General features: G+C 51.2%; 1 protein-coding gene across 1 annotated transcript; it reads left to right on the forward strand.

Annotated features, from left to right (window-relative positions):
* Positions 1-13,800: 13,800 nt before the first annotated feature.
* Positions 13,801-18,692, forward strand: SRSF6 (serine and arginine rich splicing factor 6). Its single transcript, XM_036395968.2, has 6 exons — positions 13,801-14,078; positions 14,506-14,654; positions 15,932-16,059; positions 16,227-16,435; positions 16,977-17,066; positions 17,192-18,692. The coding sequence occupies exons 1-6, from the start codon at positions 13,972-13,974 to the stop codon at positions 17,553-17,555; spliced, it is 1,047 nt and encodes a 348-aa protein (XP_036251861.1). The 5' UTR covers positions 13,801-13,971; the 3' UTR covers positions 17,556-18,692.
* The last annotated feature ends 208 nt before the right edge of the window (positions 18,693-18,900 follow it).

Genomic DNA, 18,900 nt, shown 5'->3' on the forward strand with positions numbered 1-18,900 from the left:
GCCGTGCTCCAGGCTCAGCCCAGTCCCTGCTGGAGGCAGAGGAGATCCCTGCACATCACCCTCAGCACCACACTGTAACACATGCTGAGGTCACCACAGCGATTGCAGGAGTCTTTCAAAGTCCTCTGTGCCATCTCATGGAAAATCTCAGATCCACACCCCATCCCAGTGCAAACCCACTGATCTGCTGTCCCTGGGCATCCCTCTGCACTGCTGTGCCCCACCCAGGTGCCAGGAATGCAGCCAGATCCTGCATCTTCACACCACATGGCAAATGCTACAGCCATGGATTTATTTTTCTATGGATGTATTTCAGGCTTTACTGTAAAAAGGAAAAAAAAAATTAGCTTATTAAATGACATCCAGACAATCTTTTTATTAAGACACCCAAATATTCTTTCATCTGTGTTTGCACTAAGTGAAAACGAAACCATTTTTATCAATAGACTTGTCAGCAAGTCTTGGGAAAAGGGTAAAATTAAGCCATGATTGCAAACCTCTTGTTAATATGAGCATCTGCAATGCCCTCAAAATAGAAGGAAACTAAACATCAACTCAGTAAAATCAGGGGAGAAGCAAATTAATAAACTGCTCTTACAGTACAGTGGTTTTTCTTCATTGAAAAAATCCACAAACAGGTTGATCTCCTGCTCTGTGTCAAAAGGTGCAAAACTCTTCTCCTTTCAGCACCTTCCACCCCTGCTGCTGTAAGCTCAGCCCAAAAGACAGCCCAGGTGTACCAGCAGTTACCTGCACTGGGGTCTTTCTTCCAGTCAGTTATGTGTGCTGTTAAATCTCTGTTTCTTACTTATGGCACAGCCCAGAGATGTTCTGCTGGATTTACCAGGTCAATTCTGAAGTCTGGTCACATAAAGCTGTGGCAGGGAGAAATAAACTCAGCACATCTTAATTCAAAGCCTGAAGACACAACCTTCATGGAAAGCAGTTTGCACTGCTCAGAATAAATCTCGATCTCTGCTCATGTATAAAGATCTAAGAATAAATTATTTGATAATGTTTATCCTTGTGTGGAAGTCTTGTATCATTCATTACATGCTCAGGATAAGCAGCTGAGCTCTGAGCTGCTCTCCTGACTGGACAGGAACACTCTGAGGTCCTGCCAGAGTGAATTATTACTCTTCCCCTCCCTGGGCAGTGTAGGGTCATTTCCTACAATCCATTGCCCAGCCCAGCCCCACTCCTGTGTGCCAGATCCCTGCAAGTGTCCCCAGCACTGTCCCAGAGGGACATCCCCTGACAGCTCCTGACAGCTTCTCCCCACGCCTCTGCTCTGCCCAGATCTCCCAGAGCTGGGGCTGCTCCAGAGCCTGGGCCAGCAGGTTCCACCCTCCTGCTTGTCTTCCTCGTGCTGCTCCAGCTGAAATCCTTGCTGGAGGAAATTCCAAGCAGGAATTGCAAGGAGAGCCCCCCACCCACCAGGGGGGCAGAGCTCACCAGAGCTGGCCTGGGCACAGCCTCCCCACCCTGGCAGCGCTGGGTTAATGGGTGGGCACCAGCAGCTCAGGAGTTCTGCTGCCCAGCATGAACCCTTCATTTCATCCCTGAAAGATTCTTATTGCACTACTGTAAACTGTGCCCCTTCCCCATGGCTGGGAACACCGACAGGCTGCTTCAGAGAGGAGATCAGCTCTTTGGATTTCCACCCATAAGGGTTTAGGTGTTATTAATACTGTTGGGAATGGCATTTTTTAATGCTAAATCAGCTTCAGCTTGAGCCAAGGAGGCCAAGTATCGTAGGCAGCACAGAGAAGGACTCACAGGAAGGATTCACACAAGTTAAGGAGGTTTTTTGAAAAAAATAAAGAAATCTGTGATTAATCTCCTTAATGCAAAGAGCATTTTCTGGGACGTCAGTTTAATGACTCAACACTTCTGCCGCAATGTCACAAAGTCCCTCCACTCATCCAGCTCCTGGAGTCCAGGGAATTTCTGGCTTTTATCCAGAGTCAAAAGTGCTGAACCCCAGTGGAAGGCAAATAGCTGGAGAAGGCAATAGAAGTCCCCAGGAAGGCATGCAAAGGCACTCAGCAAATCCCCATCCTCAGGGCACACAGGTTTTGGAGTCCCATCCCCTCCCTCCTGTGCCTACACCAGGCTCTCTCCATCCTGAGATGAACCAACACTGGCACAGGAGGGCTGGGAGAGCACCAGGGGCAGGGCCAGGGCTGGGTGAGGGCAGAGCAGGGGCTGGGCTCTGCTGCTCATCCTGGGCACGGTCTGGCAGCCACGGGGGATGGGCAGCGAGCACTGCCCGGGGTGTCCCAGGGCTGCTGCACCGCCCGAAGCCACCCCACGGTGACAAATGTCAGCCAGGCCTGACAGAGCAGATGGACAGAGGCTGGGAAGCAGATGGAGAGAAGGGAATTTGGAGCTGATTTGAAAGGCCCTGAAGTGCCTCGTTAGGAAAACACATCCAGGCATGGACAGAGCAGCCTGCAAAGGTGGGGAGGACAGGATGTGAGAGGAGCGGCCATGCACAGCCTGCTCCTGTCACCCATGGGGTCAAAGGACAGCCAGAGCTCCGAGGGTCACCACACACCTTCATTCCCACGGGATGCAGACCCAGCTGGCAGCTTCCTCAACCAGCCACAAACTCCAAGCAAATAAATCCAGGAGAGGCTGGGAGCCCCGTGGGGTTCCCTCACGCCAGGATTGCAGCCATCATCCCGGTGTCTGTGCACTGCCTGTGCCCGGAGTGTGCCCAAGGCTCAGCCCTGCGTGTGCCCACACCGGGCTGTGCCCGGGGCCAGGCACCAGCAGCTCCTGGGTGGCTTGGCCGGCTCCTCCTCACGCCCTCCAGCACCTCCCTGGCACCTCCCGAGAGAGGGACGGGATCTGGGGGCAGCGGGGAACAGGAGCTGGGAGCAGTGGGAGCGGGTTGGGTGCCTGTGCTGGTTTCTACACCCCTCTGCTGGGCAGCCAGCAAAATCGCTAAGGAATGTGGCAGGAACCGCAGGGAGAAGCCTAGCAGGAAAAGGAATAAAACCAACATGTTTCTACAATGAAAATGCCAGGGGGAAAAAAATCCCAACTTCTTTAATTCCCAGTGTGGAAAATCACCACCAGCTCTGTGGCCAGACAAACTGAAGTCCGTGTGAACATCCTTTGGCCCAGCTCTGCCTGAGGAGACAGAATTGATCTGAGATTTTCACCTGAGGAATCCCTGAAGGAAAAATAAGCTGGAATCCTTGCCTTGCTGCTCCAGATGTTGGGTGTCTAGAGGACCTGCATATGATCCATATAAAAAAACATCACTCATCTTTTATATTCCTGTAAGGCAGCAGAGGCTGGGGATTTGGGCTTGGATACATCAGTTTTTAGTCTAAGCTCAGGCAGAGGTTTCCCACATGTTCTGTGACTTCTCTGTCGTGGTTTAGTCCCAGCTGGAAGCTCAGCCCTGCACAGCCACTCACTCGCCCCAGTGGGACAGGGGAGAGAATCAAAATCAAGGAAAAAACTCATTGGTTGAGATAAGGACAGTTTAATAGGGAAGTAAAATCCACACACACAACTAGAACAAACCAAGGAATTCATTCCCCCCTTCCCCAGGGCAGGCTCAGCCATCCCCAGGACAGCCAGACTCCATCACTGCTGGGGAGAGGAGCAGAACAGCCCCTGGCTGTGCCAGTCCTGCTCAACAGTAACTAAAACATCTCTGTGTTATCAGGATTTTTGTTTTCAGCACAAATCCAAAACACAGCCCTGTTCCAGCTACAGGGAAGAAAATTCACTCCATCCCAGTCAAAAAAAGCACATTCCACCCTTTATTCCATACCAATTACATCATGCTCAGGTCCCACAGTACCCACACAAGCTCATTAACCACCAGCCCACTTTCCATCTTTTGATATAACACAGAGATATCATTCCCCTAGTCTTTGGACCACTGTGTAAAATGTGCACAAAGTGAGCATTGAGCTCATTTAGTCCATGCCTTTGGGCTCCATGGCATGGTGGTCACTCAGGGCTGGTGTTTGTGGGGAGTTACTGGGCACCCAAGGCAGCCCAGGCCAGGTCACTGCTGCCCTGCAACTGCTTCTTGTGTAGCTCCTCCACTGCTCCAGGTGGTCCCTGCTGTAGTAATTCCATAACCTGCAACTCAAAGCCTGGGTTGCAACAATTTAAAAATATTTCCATGGCAATCTCCACCTCTTTGGATCTGATTATCGGGTTTAACACTGCAGTGAACTCTTCCCTCCTTCCCTGCCCCTGCTCCAGCTTGGATTTAATCTCAGACTGGAGTCCCTTAGGGGTGTCCCAAGTGGAGCTTTATCCATGAGCCACAGTCTCCACAGGGATATACCTGCTGTGGCACAGATTTATCCAGAGCCACAAAGCTCTGAGTCGCACCTGCTCCAGAGTGGCCTCATGCAGGGGCTGCAACACCAGCATGGCATTATCCACAGCCATGTTCCCTTTGGGAGTGGCCTGCTCCAACAGGGCCCTAGCCCTGCCTCCATCCCTCTGGGTGTGCTAATCCATGGGCACACAGTTTCAGGTGCTCCAGCATGGCCTCATGCACAGCCAGGGATGTTCAAGGTGTACCTGCAGCAGCATGGACTTATCCCACAGCACCAGATGCCCTGAGATATCCCTTCTCCAGTGTGGATTTATGCCTTTGGAGGCACAGCTTTTGCAGGATGGACATGCCCACAGCCACACACTTCCAGAAGTACCTGTCCTGCTGTGGAGTTATCAGACACTTTGGGGTGTCCTTCTCCCATGTGGACTCATCCCCAGGTCCCAGTCCCTTTAATAGAGAACCTGCTCGAGCACAGGCTCATCCCAGTCCCAGTCCCTTTAATAGAGAACCTGCTCGAGCACAGGCTCATCCCAGTCCCAGTCCCTTTAATAGAGAACCTGCTCCTGCACAGGCTCGTCCCTGTCCCTGTCCCTTTAATAGAGAACCTGCTCCTGCACAGGCTCATCCCAGTCCCTTTAATAGAGAACCTGCTCCTGCACAGGCTCATCCCAGTCCCTCTGACTGGAGCTCACCTGGGCTCCCAGCCTGCCCAGCACAGATGCAGCAGTGGTGCCACATCTCCCTGGCTGTTACCCAGGTGTTCTCAGTGAGATGATCGGCACCACAGCCAGCAGGGAACGCCAAAAGCTGCCACTAATGAGCCCAAGATTGCAATCTGAGCATGAGCCGAGCCCCCGGCAAGCACAGGAGCTGCCAATTAACAGCTCAACAGCACTCACACCTATAGATCCCACCCAGCACATTCCAATCGAACCTGTCACTCTCCTCAACGCTTGGAGCCCCACAGCAGGCACCAGAAAAGACTCCTGTGGGCTGCTGCACACACAGGCAAAGCAAAGCAAGGGATTAATTCCCCACTTCCCATGGGCAGGGAGGTGCTCAGCCATGCCCAGGACAGTCAGGCTCCATCATGGTAACAGGGATTTGGGCAGACAATCGTCATCACTCCGAATATCCCCCACTTCCTCCTTCTTCCCTGGCTTTACATTATGGCTGGGATTGCCCTGGGGTCAGCTGTGCTCAGCTGTCCCCTCTGTGTGCCCACTCCAGCTCCTTGTGCACTCCTCTTGCTGGGGGAGTGAGGAGCAGAACAGCTCTGGCTCAGTAACTAAAACACCCCTGAGTTATCAGCAGTTTCCAGCACAGATCCCAAGCACAGCCTACACCAGGCACTGTGAGGAGAATTAAGCCCACCCCAGCCCAAAGCAGCACAATGTTATTAACCCAGCAGTGTGCCAGCTGGGTCTAGACACTCCACATGGAGACACCAATTGATTTTCTGTGTGTACCCATAGCAGAAGCTGACACCCCTTTCATACAGTCCCCAAAGTGAATAAAATGAGAAATTTGGGTTCAGAGTGCAATTAGTGCTTTTTGTGAGCATAGAATTGATGGCATTCCTCCTGTAGCCTTCTCAGGGGCAGGCAGGACCTCCTGCCTCCTGTACCTGGAGTACAGAGAGAATTTTGGCTGGAGTCTGTGACCATGTTGGAAGTGCAATAAGTCCACAAAACATCAAATGGTGCCACTGGGCAGATGAACAAACACTTTCAGAGCCCAAGGATACCCATTTCCCTCAGCATGTGTGAGCTCTAGCTGTACCAACACCCACTCTGAGCCATGCTGGGAGCTCCTGCTGACATGGAGGGCCCATGGGGGAATGAATGCATTGGCAGAAGAGAGAGCAGAGTCTGAGAGCCAGCACAGCCCACGTGCATCCCTGCTTGGCTGCTCTCCTGCACTGGCCACTTCAAAGACCAAGCCCAGAGGGGACCCACAAGGCATATGAGGACATTCCCTCACATTTTGCAAAGGAAACAGTGGGGAAAAGTCCTATTCTAGCAGTGCTGCACAGAAACAGTCACAGTCAGTTCAGCAGCTCTCTACATACGTGTCAGGGGGTCCCATTTTAAAACAAACCCAGGAGTCAGTGGCTGGGATGGCTCTCAAAGAGGTGCTAAGGCACAGCAGATGGACGAGCTGCTTGGTCAGCTCCTGGAGCTGGTAATATCACCTGACTGAGAGGCAGTTTTAGCTTGTGCCATGACTGGATGCCAATAGCTTTTGGAGCTTTAATGTTTCTACAAGGCAGAGGACTTAAAATCCTTAGGAATTCTCCTTAGCTGGAGAATCCATAGAAAAATCATTTAGTTGAAGCTCACTGATTTGCTGTGGCCTGTTTCTGAGACATTGCTTCTTTATCCCTTTGCTTTCTTCCCCCCATCCTATGGAAGAGAACATTATCCCCTGCAATGCTCCCTGATCCTGAATTTTGGACAGAAAAAGCCACATGCAAGAAGAAGGGACCCTTGTAGGCAGGGCCACACTTTCAGGTGCCATGGAGACACCTCCTGCCCTCTGCTCTCCCTCCATTCCCCACAAACACAAGGAAGATGAAGGTGAGACACCCAGGGAGGCTGGGAATGACCCCAACAGTGAAGCACCCCAGGAACACCTGAGCTGAGTTGGGCCACTTTGCACGTGGATCTTTCTGGTGTCATTGTCTAAGGGCTCTCCAAGAGGAGCTATGGGAAGATGGGAGAAAACCTGCCCATTTTGCCTCTGGAGCAGGCCCCACATTCAGAACTGGGCTCTCAGTTAGAGAAGTGTGACAAGAACAGGGTGATGGGGGAAGGAAATGCAACAGAAATGGTCAGACATTTGACAGCAGCATCCTGACACACCAGTCTGGCAACACACAGCTGGTGGATAATAAATTCATAATTTGCACACTTTAGACTGTTTTCATGAGCCATTCCTATATGGCCATACCTGCTGCTGGAACAGCTGGAGAAAGAACATGAATTCAACACTGAGGGCTCCTCTGACAACAGATTATAAGAAATAATCACAAGCCAAATATTAGGCCCCAACAAGACAGAAAAATTACATTGATATTTATAATGGACTAACAATAAAAGGCCTGGGACTTATGAAGCAGGCCTGTACCAGAGCTCTGCTTCATATGTCCCAGATTATGATTAATTACAGATTTGAACCCTTGTAGCAAGAGATCATAGCCTCTTGCCCTTAGGAGGGAAAAAGATGAATGTAATTTCTTCTTCTGACACTCCTCCCTCCTTCCACTGTGGCACAGAAACACCACGATACTCATCTGTCTTCATTTCTCTTAAATGCCCAGGGGAAAGGAATAAAGGCTTGAACTACAGAGTTGCAGCTTCCAGTTGTGCAGCTCCAGCTGATTTGGTGGATCAAACCATAAAACTCACAGGTTTGGGCTTTATTCTGAGTCCCAGGAGCACACATCCCTGGGCATGTGAGGGTGTGAGGAAAGCTGTGGATTCAGGGCTGAGCCTGTGCTTGTGGGTGCCAGGAACAGGACTGCCAGTCAGGGCTGTAAAAATGGCAGGGCACACAGAGAGAGGTCAGGCACTGATCCAGAAGGATGGAGATAATTGGATCTTATCTGCATCTGCTCTGAGCACCCTCTGCCAGCCTGCCTGGACTGTGGGAGAGATGAGGTTCACCTCTGGTCACTGTGTCACTGTTTTACAGCCAGTTCTCGTGTTCCAGGATTTCCAACAGACGAAGGAATAAGACAGCACAAGGGTGAGGCCATCCTAATTACAGCCAAGACTGATCAGAGAGGCCCCTAAATGGCCTTGGAATAGGGAGAGGTTTTGCCATTCACCTTCTGGGCCCCAGGCTGGTCCTAATCCAGGACCAAGGTGGGCCAAAGCTAGAGGAAGAAAAAACAATGTGAGAAACACATCACTGATTGTGGGGGACAAACACTGAAAAAAGGGCAGAGGATGTGAGAAGGAAACATTTGCAAATGTCTTAAGAGGGCACTGGAGGAGGATGTGGTACCGAGTGAGGAGGCAACTTGAACACTGGATTCCTTCTGAAGGACAGAAATGGAAAAACAAAACAAAAGGACGAGATCCCAAAATGAATCCTCCCTCCCTTTCCCCTTTCCTTGTGGTCTCAGCAAATCTCACTCTGCTGCCACCTGCCAGAGGCCTTGAGGTGTTCCACCAGAGACAGCCACCACATTGTCAGGGCCCCTGAAGCCTGAAAGACACAGCAGCCAGTGCTGGTGCATCAGCATCCCATGGGACACGGGACTCCTCATGCTCTGCATATTCCAAAGGGCACACGGGGCCCAGGCACTGATGCTTTGGAGAAAGGGGCTCTGCCTGTGGAGCTGCTGTGGGGCCATGCTGGCCCAGCCCCAGGGAGGTGCCTGTGCTGAGATCCTGCTGGATCTGCTCACACAGGAGCAGGAAGCAGGGAACTGTGTCTCCTTTTCCATCTAGACACTCCCTGACCCAGCAAATGCACTCCTAGTGCTGTTTGTCCTTTCCTGATCTGTCTCACTCTAGTCTTGCTTTGTTGCCGACTGGTTTGGGGGTTTTTCTAACCTGACTTTGATTTTGGGAGTGGGTTTGTCAGGTTGTCTCATTACAGGAGAACCAATTGCCTCGTGTACTTCTGTTTGCCACCACCTGTGGTCCCAGGGTGGGCAGGGCCAAAGCCCAGCTCTCTGTGTGCACAAACCCAGCCTGGAAGCACAGGGCTGTGATCATTCCCACTCTGTACAGCCCTGAACTGAACAGGCTGCATTTCATCCACCTCCAGGGCACAGCACTGGGATGTTCTCCCCAGAAAAGGTGCTGATGTAAACACCAGCTGAGGGCTCAGAGCTCAGAGGTTGCATGGATAGCACTTTTGCCATCAAGAATTTATTTTTCCCTGTTGGAGCAGGGAAAGAAATTCCTTATACTGAGAGGTAGAGATCATCATCATGCTCATCAATGAGCATCATCATCTATGAGAGAGCAGCTTTTATGGGCTGTGAAAACAGCACTGAAGGGCACATATTTGGAGAAAGGCAGTTCCTCAGGGCTCTGGTCCAGAAGAGCATCCATCTGCAGGAAGCCCTTAAAACCAGGCTGAGTTTTCTTCTTTATCCTTGGACCTTAGTCCAGGCTTTCACACTGCTTTCACTGGGCATGGGAGGGTTTAACTGCTCCTGTCTAATGGGGTTGTTTCCAGTGGGTCTCACAGGCAGCTCCATAGGTGCCAGCACAGACAATTCCAGATGAATGCCCCTATCAAGGGTTTTTAAATTTGTGCCAGGGAGTGATTTTCTGGGAGAACAGGAGTGGAAAACAACAGAATCCAGCTATGGTGGGGAGAGGAGCTGTGGGACTAGGCACTACAACCTGTAGTTATCCCAAAGGAGATACAAATTAAATAATGGTTTGGTTTTTTTTTTTACATTTTAAGTCTTTGGTGGAATTCATTCTTAGTTCTGCATGTGCCCACTCAGTGCAATGGTGTTGCTGCCCAGAGGAGAGGCTCAGAGACACTGAGACACTTTAGTAATAAACAGGTTTCCCACTTAGCAGTTTCTAAGAAAGCTCTGGTGCTTCAGAGCTTGTTCTTCTACAGAACAGCTAAATGTGGAAAATCCTGACTGTGAGCTACATCCCAACACTTCCAGGAGAGCTTTTACTTCAGTAGGCTCAGGGAAGATACAACATCTCTTGTACTGTTCCTCTCTGTGTTGGGCTATTAAGGACTTTAAAAACACTTTTTGAATTTTCTACACAGAGATGTGTAATGGCTAAATTTAAGTCAAAATATCTGTATATTGTAAAAACATCTGTATATTGGAAAAAATAATACAGCAACTTGTAAATTACTTGCTGCACAGAAAACACTCCATGAATGTGTGAAACCAACCAAGCCCTTTCCACTGTAACACTGCCTGTTGCACTCGTGAATTAAGCTTTTATTAAATGAAAAAAATTTAAGAGACTCTCACAGATCTTTAACTCAAACTCAGGAGTTGCTTTGTTACAGATTCACCCAGGGCAACACCCTGGAAGGGAAGGCAGTGGTGGTGCCCTGGGCTGTCACAGACAGGGATTTTCCAGCATGGAAGCATGAGCTGAACACAAGCTGCTTTTAAAGCAGCTGGGAAAAATCCTGGAGTAGAACTAAATGTGGCCTTTTTACTATTTTGATTATGTAGTATAAAATATAAAAATGTTATCTGCATTAGAATAGAAATGCTTATATAAAATATAAATATTTAATGTAATACAATATAATAATTACATTTATAGAAGTTTGGCTCCAATATACAAATCATAGTGTACACTACAAATACTTTGAATATAAAGCCCAGCAGACTGTAACAGTGCATTTATCTACATATTGAGAGGATTTTTATCAACAGATTGGGAGAATTTTCCTAATTCAGACTCTTAAAGGGAAATCAGGACACACTCTTGGTGACTCCAAGCAGATGTTTGGGATTCTCCTGTGCAGCCATGCCTGGAAGGGACTCCACAGACAGAGCCCTTGGAGCAGCCTGGGCTCTCAGGTGGCTGTGACAGGGCTCTGTGGGACTTTCTCAGACTTTCCTTCTTGGCTGATCCTGTCTCTGGAGGAGAAGAACCAGTGCCTCAGAATGCTGGAAGAACAGAACCTGACACTGAACAATCAGGTGTCTGGGTTATTTTCTGCTCTTAAGCAGGCAGAGCTGCTCCGTTCTCAGCAGAGAAGAGAAGTGCAGGCAGTTAACAACCAGGTAAGCTGTGCAGTGGCATCCTCTTCTCCAGGGACACACAACAGCACCTTTGCCTTGGAGGCCCCAGCCTCTTTCCCCTGCCAGCAGCATCCACAGCTGCCGTGTTCTGCCCAGGGCTGCTGCTGCACCCTGAGGCTGAGCCTGGATCTGGTGTCTGCTGCAGAAGTTTTCCCCCATCCACTCCCAGGTCCCAGCAGGAAATGTGGGAGGAGAAGCAGCAGCAGACTCCTCTGGAGCTTCTCTGTCCCTCTGTTGGCAGTGTTGTCCCAGACAGAGTCGGTGCCTGTGCCAGGCACTGAGCAATGTGGGGACACAGAGGTGGCTGTGGCAGGCTGGGCAGGGCACTTCCAGCACAGCCAGTTCAGCCGCTGTTCAGAGCTGCAGCCCAAGGATGCCCATTGCCTCCCTTTCCCTGTTTTCTCTCCATTTGCCTCCATTGCAATCTTTGCTTCTGTGCCTTCTGGGTTTGGCTTGAAGTCATTTCTCCTTCGTTGCTCTCCCTGCGGCCCACTCTGCTGCCTCAGGAGCAGCCCTGTCCCTGAGGCTCTGTGCATCCATCTTCCAGATCCGGGCCCTGCAGGACGCAGTGCTGCAGATGGAGGCTTCCCAGGCAACTCAACAGAAGCAGCTGCTGAAGGAGCTGGAGGAGTCTCGAGCAGGAGAACGCTCTTTGAGGGACTCTGTGCACGTGCTGCAGGCTGAGGTGTCTGAGCTGCGTGTGAGGCTCCAGAGCTCTGATGACAAAGCTCTTGCCTTGGCCATACAGTGTGAGGCTGTGGAGCTGGAGCTGAGGAAGACACAAGATCAGAGAGACAACCTCAGAGCCCGCAACCTGGAGCTGCAGAAGGAGTTGGATGAAAGTGAGCAAGGTACAGCTTCTCCTCTGCCACTCACTGCCCCATGCTGTCTCACCAGCTAAGGAGCTGTAGCTGGATGCCTCAGCTCCATTCCCCCAAACTCCAGGCCCTGCCAGAGCCTCCAGGCTATTGGCCTCTCTGGAGCAGGGCTGCACAGGCATCCCCTCTGCTTTGTCTCTCTTGGCTTGCTCACTCTGCACAAGGCCAAGAACAAACACACTTTCCTACCCCTCTGAACCCTTGCCCCTTTCATTCCTGCCTTTTTCTCTGCCTGGAAGTTTCCTTCATTTCTGTCAGCTTTGGAGCCTTTGTGGGCTTAGGGCCTGGCAACCACAGGCAGGTAGAGAAGACAGTGCTGTTGTCTCTGCAGGATGCACATCAGTTTGCCTTTGCTTTGCTTTTCCCCTTCCCATTTCCCCTTTCCTTTCCCCTTCCCTGCTGCAGAGTGGTTGCAGGCAGAAGCCAAGCACATCTCTCACCAAATCGCCCTGGAGAAAGAGGCCACTGAAAGGCAGGAAGAGGCTGTGGCTCTTCGGCAGGAGGTGGCATCTCTGAGGAGGAAATTGGAAAAGCTGGAGAAGGAAAGGAAGGATGTGCTGGTGAGATTGGCAGATGCCACAAAGGGCCATTTCCTAGCTATGTTTGGACCTTGTGTTCATAGTTCTAAAGAGCACCTTTTCCCAGTTTAACTTTTGTAATTGCATTCATCTGAATAAGGAGGAGAAGATGTTGTAGTCATGGCAAAGCCAGTTAATGCTGAGGCTGCTGATTTTCCTCCATGCTGGGCTTCTGTGCCCTTGAACCTTTAGTTCTCAATGTCCTCAGTGTCCCTCTTGACATTGCATGGTTTGGGGAATTCCTGGTGTCCAAACCCATGTTCAGATTTCTAAATATCTGGATCTGGAATGAAGGGGAGAGTCCCAAGTTTGCTGTTAATAGAAAGGTGTTTGGCCTTGGCCATGGGAGAGCAGCCAGTGGGGAGAGAGGAGAGGAAAGCCAAGGTCTGATCCCCAGCAGGACGTGTGCCTGCAAGGGGAGAACTGGTCCTGAGTGGCAGCAGAGAATGACAGACTGATCTGGCCATTGCTGCTGCCAGAGAGGGCAGTGGGGCTCTGGGGCATGGAGCCATGGGAACTCTACACAGGAGAGGTGGAAAAGCACTGCTGTCAGCCCAGCCCCAGGGAATGAAAGGCTGCGGCTGTTTGCTCTTCCCTTCCTCCCTGATGGAGAGCACATCCTCGTGGCACTGCCTGAATCCTGCTTAGCGGGCACTTGAAATCCTGGCTGCAGTTCTGGCAGCTCCTCCCCAAAGGAGGCCTGGAGTGGAGCTGCAGGAGGTCAGGCAAGGGCAGAAGGGAAGCTGGGAAGGGCTGAGTGAGCTGGGAAAGATGCAGCATCAAGGGGAGCCCAGCAAAGCTCTGCAGCATCCCGAGGAGCAGAGAGAGAGGGGCAGCCTGTGCCTGCCCCTGCAGCAGGAGTCTGACCCCGGAGCTCTCTCGGATTGATCCCGTGCCGCTGTGGGATTGATCCCGGTGTTCTGTGGGACCGATCCCGGTGCTTTGTGGGGCTGATCCCGGTGCTCTGTGGGACCGATTCCGATGCTCTGTGGGACCGATTCCGGGGCTCTCCTGGATTGATCCCGGGGCTCTGCGGGGCTCGCCCCTGGAGCTCTGCGGGACTCAGCGCGTAGACGCCGCGCACTGGCGGCGCATGCGCGGAGCCGCGCGCAGCTCCCGCACGCCCGCCGGACCCCGCCCGCGCCGTCGCGCGCGCGCGCAAGGCTCAACCACCGCCCCCCGAGCACGCGCGGCGGCGCGGTGACGTAAGCGCGCCCCGCCTCCCACTATAAATAAGGTGGCTGGTGGTGGGCGCCATTGTGGTGCGCCAGGCCCGGCCGTGCGGAGCGGGCCCGCAGCGCCTCCGCCTCTCACGCCGCCAGCGCTCTCGCTCCTTCTCTTTCTCTCTCTCTGTCTTTTTTCCTTCCCTTTCCTCTTCTTCCTCCTCTCCTTTCCTCTCCCTCCCCTTCTCCCCCCCCTGCCGCGGACATGCCGCGCGTCTACATCGGCCGCCTGAGCTACCATGTCCGGGAGAAGGACATCCAGCGCTTCTTCAGCGGCTACGGCCGCCTGCTCGAGGTCGATCTCAAAAACGGGTGAGCGCCTTCCTCCGTGCGCCCCTCCCGAGGGCCCTGGGCCGACCGGGCCCGTCCATGTCGCGGCCGCTGCCGCGTGGCGCCGGCGCAAGATGGCGGCCGGGGGGGAGCGGAGCGGGGGGGCCGCGGCATCGTCCTGGGGCCTCGGTGTGCTCCGGGGACCGGGTGATGGACCGCGGAATGGACCGGGAGCCGCGGCGGGGACCGGGGACCGCGGAATGGATCGGGGAATAGACTGGGGGCCGCGGCGGGGACCGGGGAATGGCCTGGGAGCCGTGGCGTGCCCCGGGGACCGCGGAATGGACTGGGGGCCGCGGCGTGGACCGGGAACCGTGGAATCGATCGGGAAATAGACCGAGGGTCGCGGCGTGCACCGGGGACCGTGACACTGTGCCCCCGCCTGACCGGGCCTTTCCCTTCTGCCCAGCTACGGCTTCGTGGAGTTCGAGGACTCCCGCGACGCCGACGATGCCGTGTACGAGCTGAACGGGAAGGACCTGTGCGGGGAGCGGGTTATCGTGGAGCACGCCCGCGGCCCCCGCCGCGACAGGGACGGCTACAGCTACAGCAGCCGCAGTGAGTCCGGGCCCGTCCCTCCCCGCGGGGCTTGGGGCGGCGGCGGGCAGGGCCGGGGGCGGGCAGGGCTCGGCTGGCACCGAGCCCCGGGCTGGGTGGGGAGGGTCGTTAGCGGGGGTTACCCGGTGCACCGCTGGGGCTGCAGCGTTTTCCTCGGCACCAGCGGCGCCCTCGGGTATCCCGGAGCAGTTGTGGCTGCCAAATCGTGGCCTTCTAGAAAGGGTTTGCTGTGCTAATTAACGGCTCCGGTATTCCTGGGAGCATTTATATGTGACAGCGATGTTGCATCAGTAATGTTAGTGTATAAATATCGTTGTGTAACTGGGGGAGAATCGCTCAGCTGTGAACTTTGATGTGATTGATTCAGTTGGATATATGGGAGGGGCGGGGGGAGGTTTTGGAGCAGGAATCTGTTGTGCTGAAGGGGGGGTATTGTAAATATTTCTGTGCTCGGCTCGCTCGTGTAGCTTCTTGAGCTGAGCTGTGTAGAGCTTGAACGGCCTAGTACTGTAACTAAAAGTACTAAGGTTGATTTTTCGGTGGTGTTTGGAATCGTGGTGTTGGGGGGGGTGGGTTTCTGTCTTTTTAAAAAAAATCAAATGTATGTTGTTTTAAAATTGTTGCATGTTCAATTCAAACTTTTTAACAAGTCCTTGATGTTTCAATTTAAAAGTGACCAGTGGGGCTGAGGCTGTGTCCACTGAGGCTAAGATGACTGCCTTTCCTGGCCATGGCTTTTCCATACATTGTGTGACCCTTGCCCTATGACCCTTTGGCTGACCTTACCGGAAGCCATGACGACAGCAGCCTTTTGCCATTAGACGCAGGGTGATGGTGAGGATTCCAAGGGTTAGACAAAACTGGTTAAACTGAACTAGGTGACTGTTACCTTGCGTGTTTTGTGGCCAAACCACCACCAAAAACCTCATACTGTGATGTAAGTACTTAGTGTAACTAGTAAACGTTTTTGTAAAATGTAGAAATGCATGTAATCAGTTAAGTTTTATATTTTACAATGTTCTGTAAAATAAAACTTAGCAAGGTGAATCTAATAAGGAGCAGTCACTCTCTAACAGATCTTAGGAGCACAGACTTGTAGGATGTTAGTCTGTTTGATTTGCCATTAATATAGATCATGGCAAAATTGCAAAGTTTATTGGAGGCTTAGCGAAATAAAGTCCTACTCCAGTAAATATGACTGTTAAACTAACTTTTTCAGAACATTGAGCCTCCTTTGTCTAGGAGACAACCTAACTTTGTTTCTTTGTACAATCAAGGTGGGGGTGGTGGCGGATATAGCAGTCGGAGACAATCGGGACGAGATAAATACGGACCGCCCGTTCGTACAGAGTTCAGACTGATTGTTGAGAACCTTTCCAGTCGCTGTAGTTGGCAGGATTTAAAAGTAGGTATTGATGTTCTGTGTGGAGTCTGTTGTGAATATCAGGAAGGAAAAGCTTCCTTAATAGCAATGTTGATTTTGTTGCAGTAGAATAATTTAAAAGTGCTTGTGCACATTGAGTGCTGCTTGCAGATCTCCTCCATTCTGTAGCTGCCCTGTGCTCCCCGCAGGATTTCATGAGGCAAGCTGGGGAGGTGACCTATGCAGATGCCCACAAAGAACGTACAAATGAAGGAGTGATCGAGTTCCGCTCGTACTCGGACATGAAGCGTGCCCTGGACAAGCTGGATGGCACAGAGATAAACGGCAGGAAGATCAGGCTGGTGGAGGACAAGCCACGCTCCAGCCACAGGCGATCCTACTCTGGCAGCAGGTCCAGGTAACTCAGGGGACACACTGCAGCAAAAATGGTGACAATCAGCATGGGGATGGGTGCCCTACCTGCGGCAGTCACCTTCAGCTGATGGTTTAGGAATAGGAGGAGGCCTCAGTGTAGAAGGAAACATGTTACATGAAACAGCAAAGCCAGGTCTGAGCACTTTTCCACATGTGAAACCTCAGATGTGATTCACTGACAGTATGTTAAACCATGGTGGGACCACCCTTGCTCTTGAGAAGTTCTGTAGCAGCTTTTCTATGTTAGATTATGCTACTAGATAGCACAGTGTATTAGATGCAATCAGGAAAGTTCTTCCCTGTGAGGGTGGACTTCCCAGAGCAGCTGTGGCTGCCCCTGGATCCCTGGAAGTATCCAAAGCCAGGCTGGATGAGGCTTGGAGCAACCTGGAATAGTGGAAGGTGTCCCTGCCCATGGCAGGGGGCGAAACACTGTGATCTTTAGGATCCCTTCCATCCTATACTTGATGCTGGAGGGCACAACCAGACAAAGAGAGAGGGAATGACATCTTGCATGTCTGCAGGTCACGATCCAGGAGACGGTCTAGAAGCAGAAGTCGGAGGAGTCGGAGCAGCCGCAGCAGATCCCGTAGTGTCTCCAAAAGCCGTTCCCGGTAAGTGCCCCAGAGTTAACACTGGTTAACCCTGCCAGTGCAGGAACTGCCTTGCTGACAGATGTTTACAGCTGCTGGAAGTGCACTGCAGGCCATGCAGAATAAACTCTCTCTCTCTTTGAAAGATCTAAATCCAGGTCACGAAGCAAAGACCGCTCCCGTTCCCGATCCAAAAGCAGGAAGTCCAGATCAAAGAGCAAATCCAAACCCAAGTCTGACAGGGGGTCGCGCTCACACAGCAGATCCAAGGAGAAGTCGGAGAAGTCCCGGTCCAGATCCAGGTCCAGGTCTCGATCTCCCAAAGAAAATGGTAAAGGGGATGCTAAGTCCAAGTCCAGGTCCAGGAGCAGGTCTCGCTCCAACTCTCCGCAGCAGCAGCCGTCTGCCAAGGCTCGCTCCGAGTCACCGCCCAAAAGAGCCGCCTCCAGGTCCCGCTCCAGGTCTCGCTCAAAGTCCCGCTCACGATCAAGATCCAGTTCAAGAGATTAGGACTACAACTCTCCTCTCACCTTGCACACTATTATGGAACATTTTCCTACCTGTCAGGCCATTAGTGTTATGTTAGTACTTCAGAAGTTGGTTTTTTTCTCTTGCAGGAGTTAATGGCCTAAGAACTAAGGCATAAAGGTTTAATTTCTATCCCAGATTTGACAATACCAGGTGGAATAGTGGTACAAAGCAGGAAGAGTCCCCATTTTGTAGAAATTGAGCTGAAAGTTTGATTTTATAGCATTTCTGCAGGAGTAACTTAACTACTCTTAAATGCAAAGTGGTTTTTATATTAAAAATAAACTGAATATAAACAGGCTTAAATATGGGCTTTTTGAAAATATCCTTTTTTCCTATTTTTTTTTCATGGCATTAGAACTATGGGTGTCATTAGTTTCATAAGTTTCAGCTTGCTGCCAAAGGCAGGATTGCCTTGCTGGGCAGGTCACACAGTTTATCTTAATTTTGGAAGGAGTCAGCAAAGTGTATAAACCAGTAACAGTACTAGGAAGATTTTAGACCAGCAATAAACTCAAGTTGGAGGACTTATGTTGTACCTTGACTTGCCAAAAGAACATTCCCCCTATACTGAGACTGTATTAAAGGTGACAAAGGTACTCTGGAACCTGTATCCTACAGTATTGCTAAAAATCCCTTTGTTCCAGACTTGAAAGAATAAAAGCTTTCTGACATTTCTTGCTTGAATCTCAAGTGTCACTGTTGTCAGACATGAAGGTGTCTCTTGGCTGTGGTCCAAGTCCTTAGTATGCTGTATGGTTTGTCAGCCTCTGAATCCCCATTGGACATGAAACCCAGGTAAAGAAATCTGTCTTCCCTCCCCTTTGACTCACTTATGTTAACGTTTTGCTTCAGACTAGGAGAACTATAATCCTCTTGTGTGTAGGTCCGAACTTTATTGGAAATGTAATCTCTTGGAGCTAGAGTTCTAGTTTTAACAAAGGCTTTGCTAAACCACAGTTGCCAGTTCACTTAAATTGTGGAATAAGACTCATCCCAAAAAATCCCCTTTATAGTTAAATTGATTTTTGTAACATGCAGTAGCAAACATTAGAACTGCCTTGTACTCTTTATACAACGTGTAGTTTGACTTGTATAAAATTAAATTGGTGACTCAAACTCTTGTGTTCATTGCACTGAAATGGGATTCTTGCTCTGCCTTGTGCTGGGGAAATCACAAGGTACCCTGCGTTTATGGAGAAAACTTCTTTGGTTTAGTGAGAGACTTGGTAGCTCTTGACAGGCTCTTGGTGGTGTACTTGAAACCAGCACAAGCTCTTTGTGTCCCAGTGTGTCACCTTGTCCTTTCTGCAGGTGTGGCTGGGTG

The sequence above is a fragment of the Molothrus ater genome, chromosome 17, assembly GCF_012460135.2.
Source record: "Molothrus ater isolate BHLD 08-10-18 breed brown headed cowbird chromosome 17, BPBGC_Mater_1.1, whole genome shotgun sequence".
Classification (NCBI taxonomy): Eukaryota; Metazoa; Chordata; class Aves; order Passeriformes; family Icteridae; genus Molothrus; species Molothrus ater.

Coding starts and splice junctions, on each gene's coding strand:
- SRSF6 (XM_036395968.2), top strand. CDS start 13,972: ATGCCGCGCGTCTACATCGGCCGCCTGAGCTACCATGTCCGGGAGAAG. Junction 14,655..15,931: donor CTACAGCTACAGCAGCCGCA/GTGAGTCCGGGC, acceptor TGTACAATCAAG/GTGGGGGTGGTGGCGGATAT. Junction 16,436..16,976: donor TACTCTGGCAGCAGGTCCAG/GTAACTCAGGGG, acceptor GCATGTCTGCAG/GTCACGATCCAGGAGACGGT.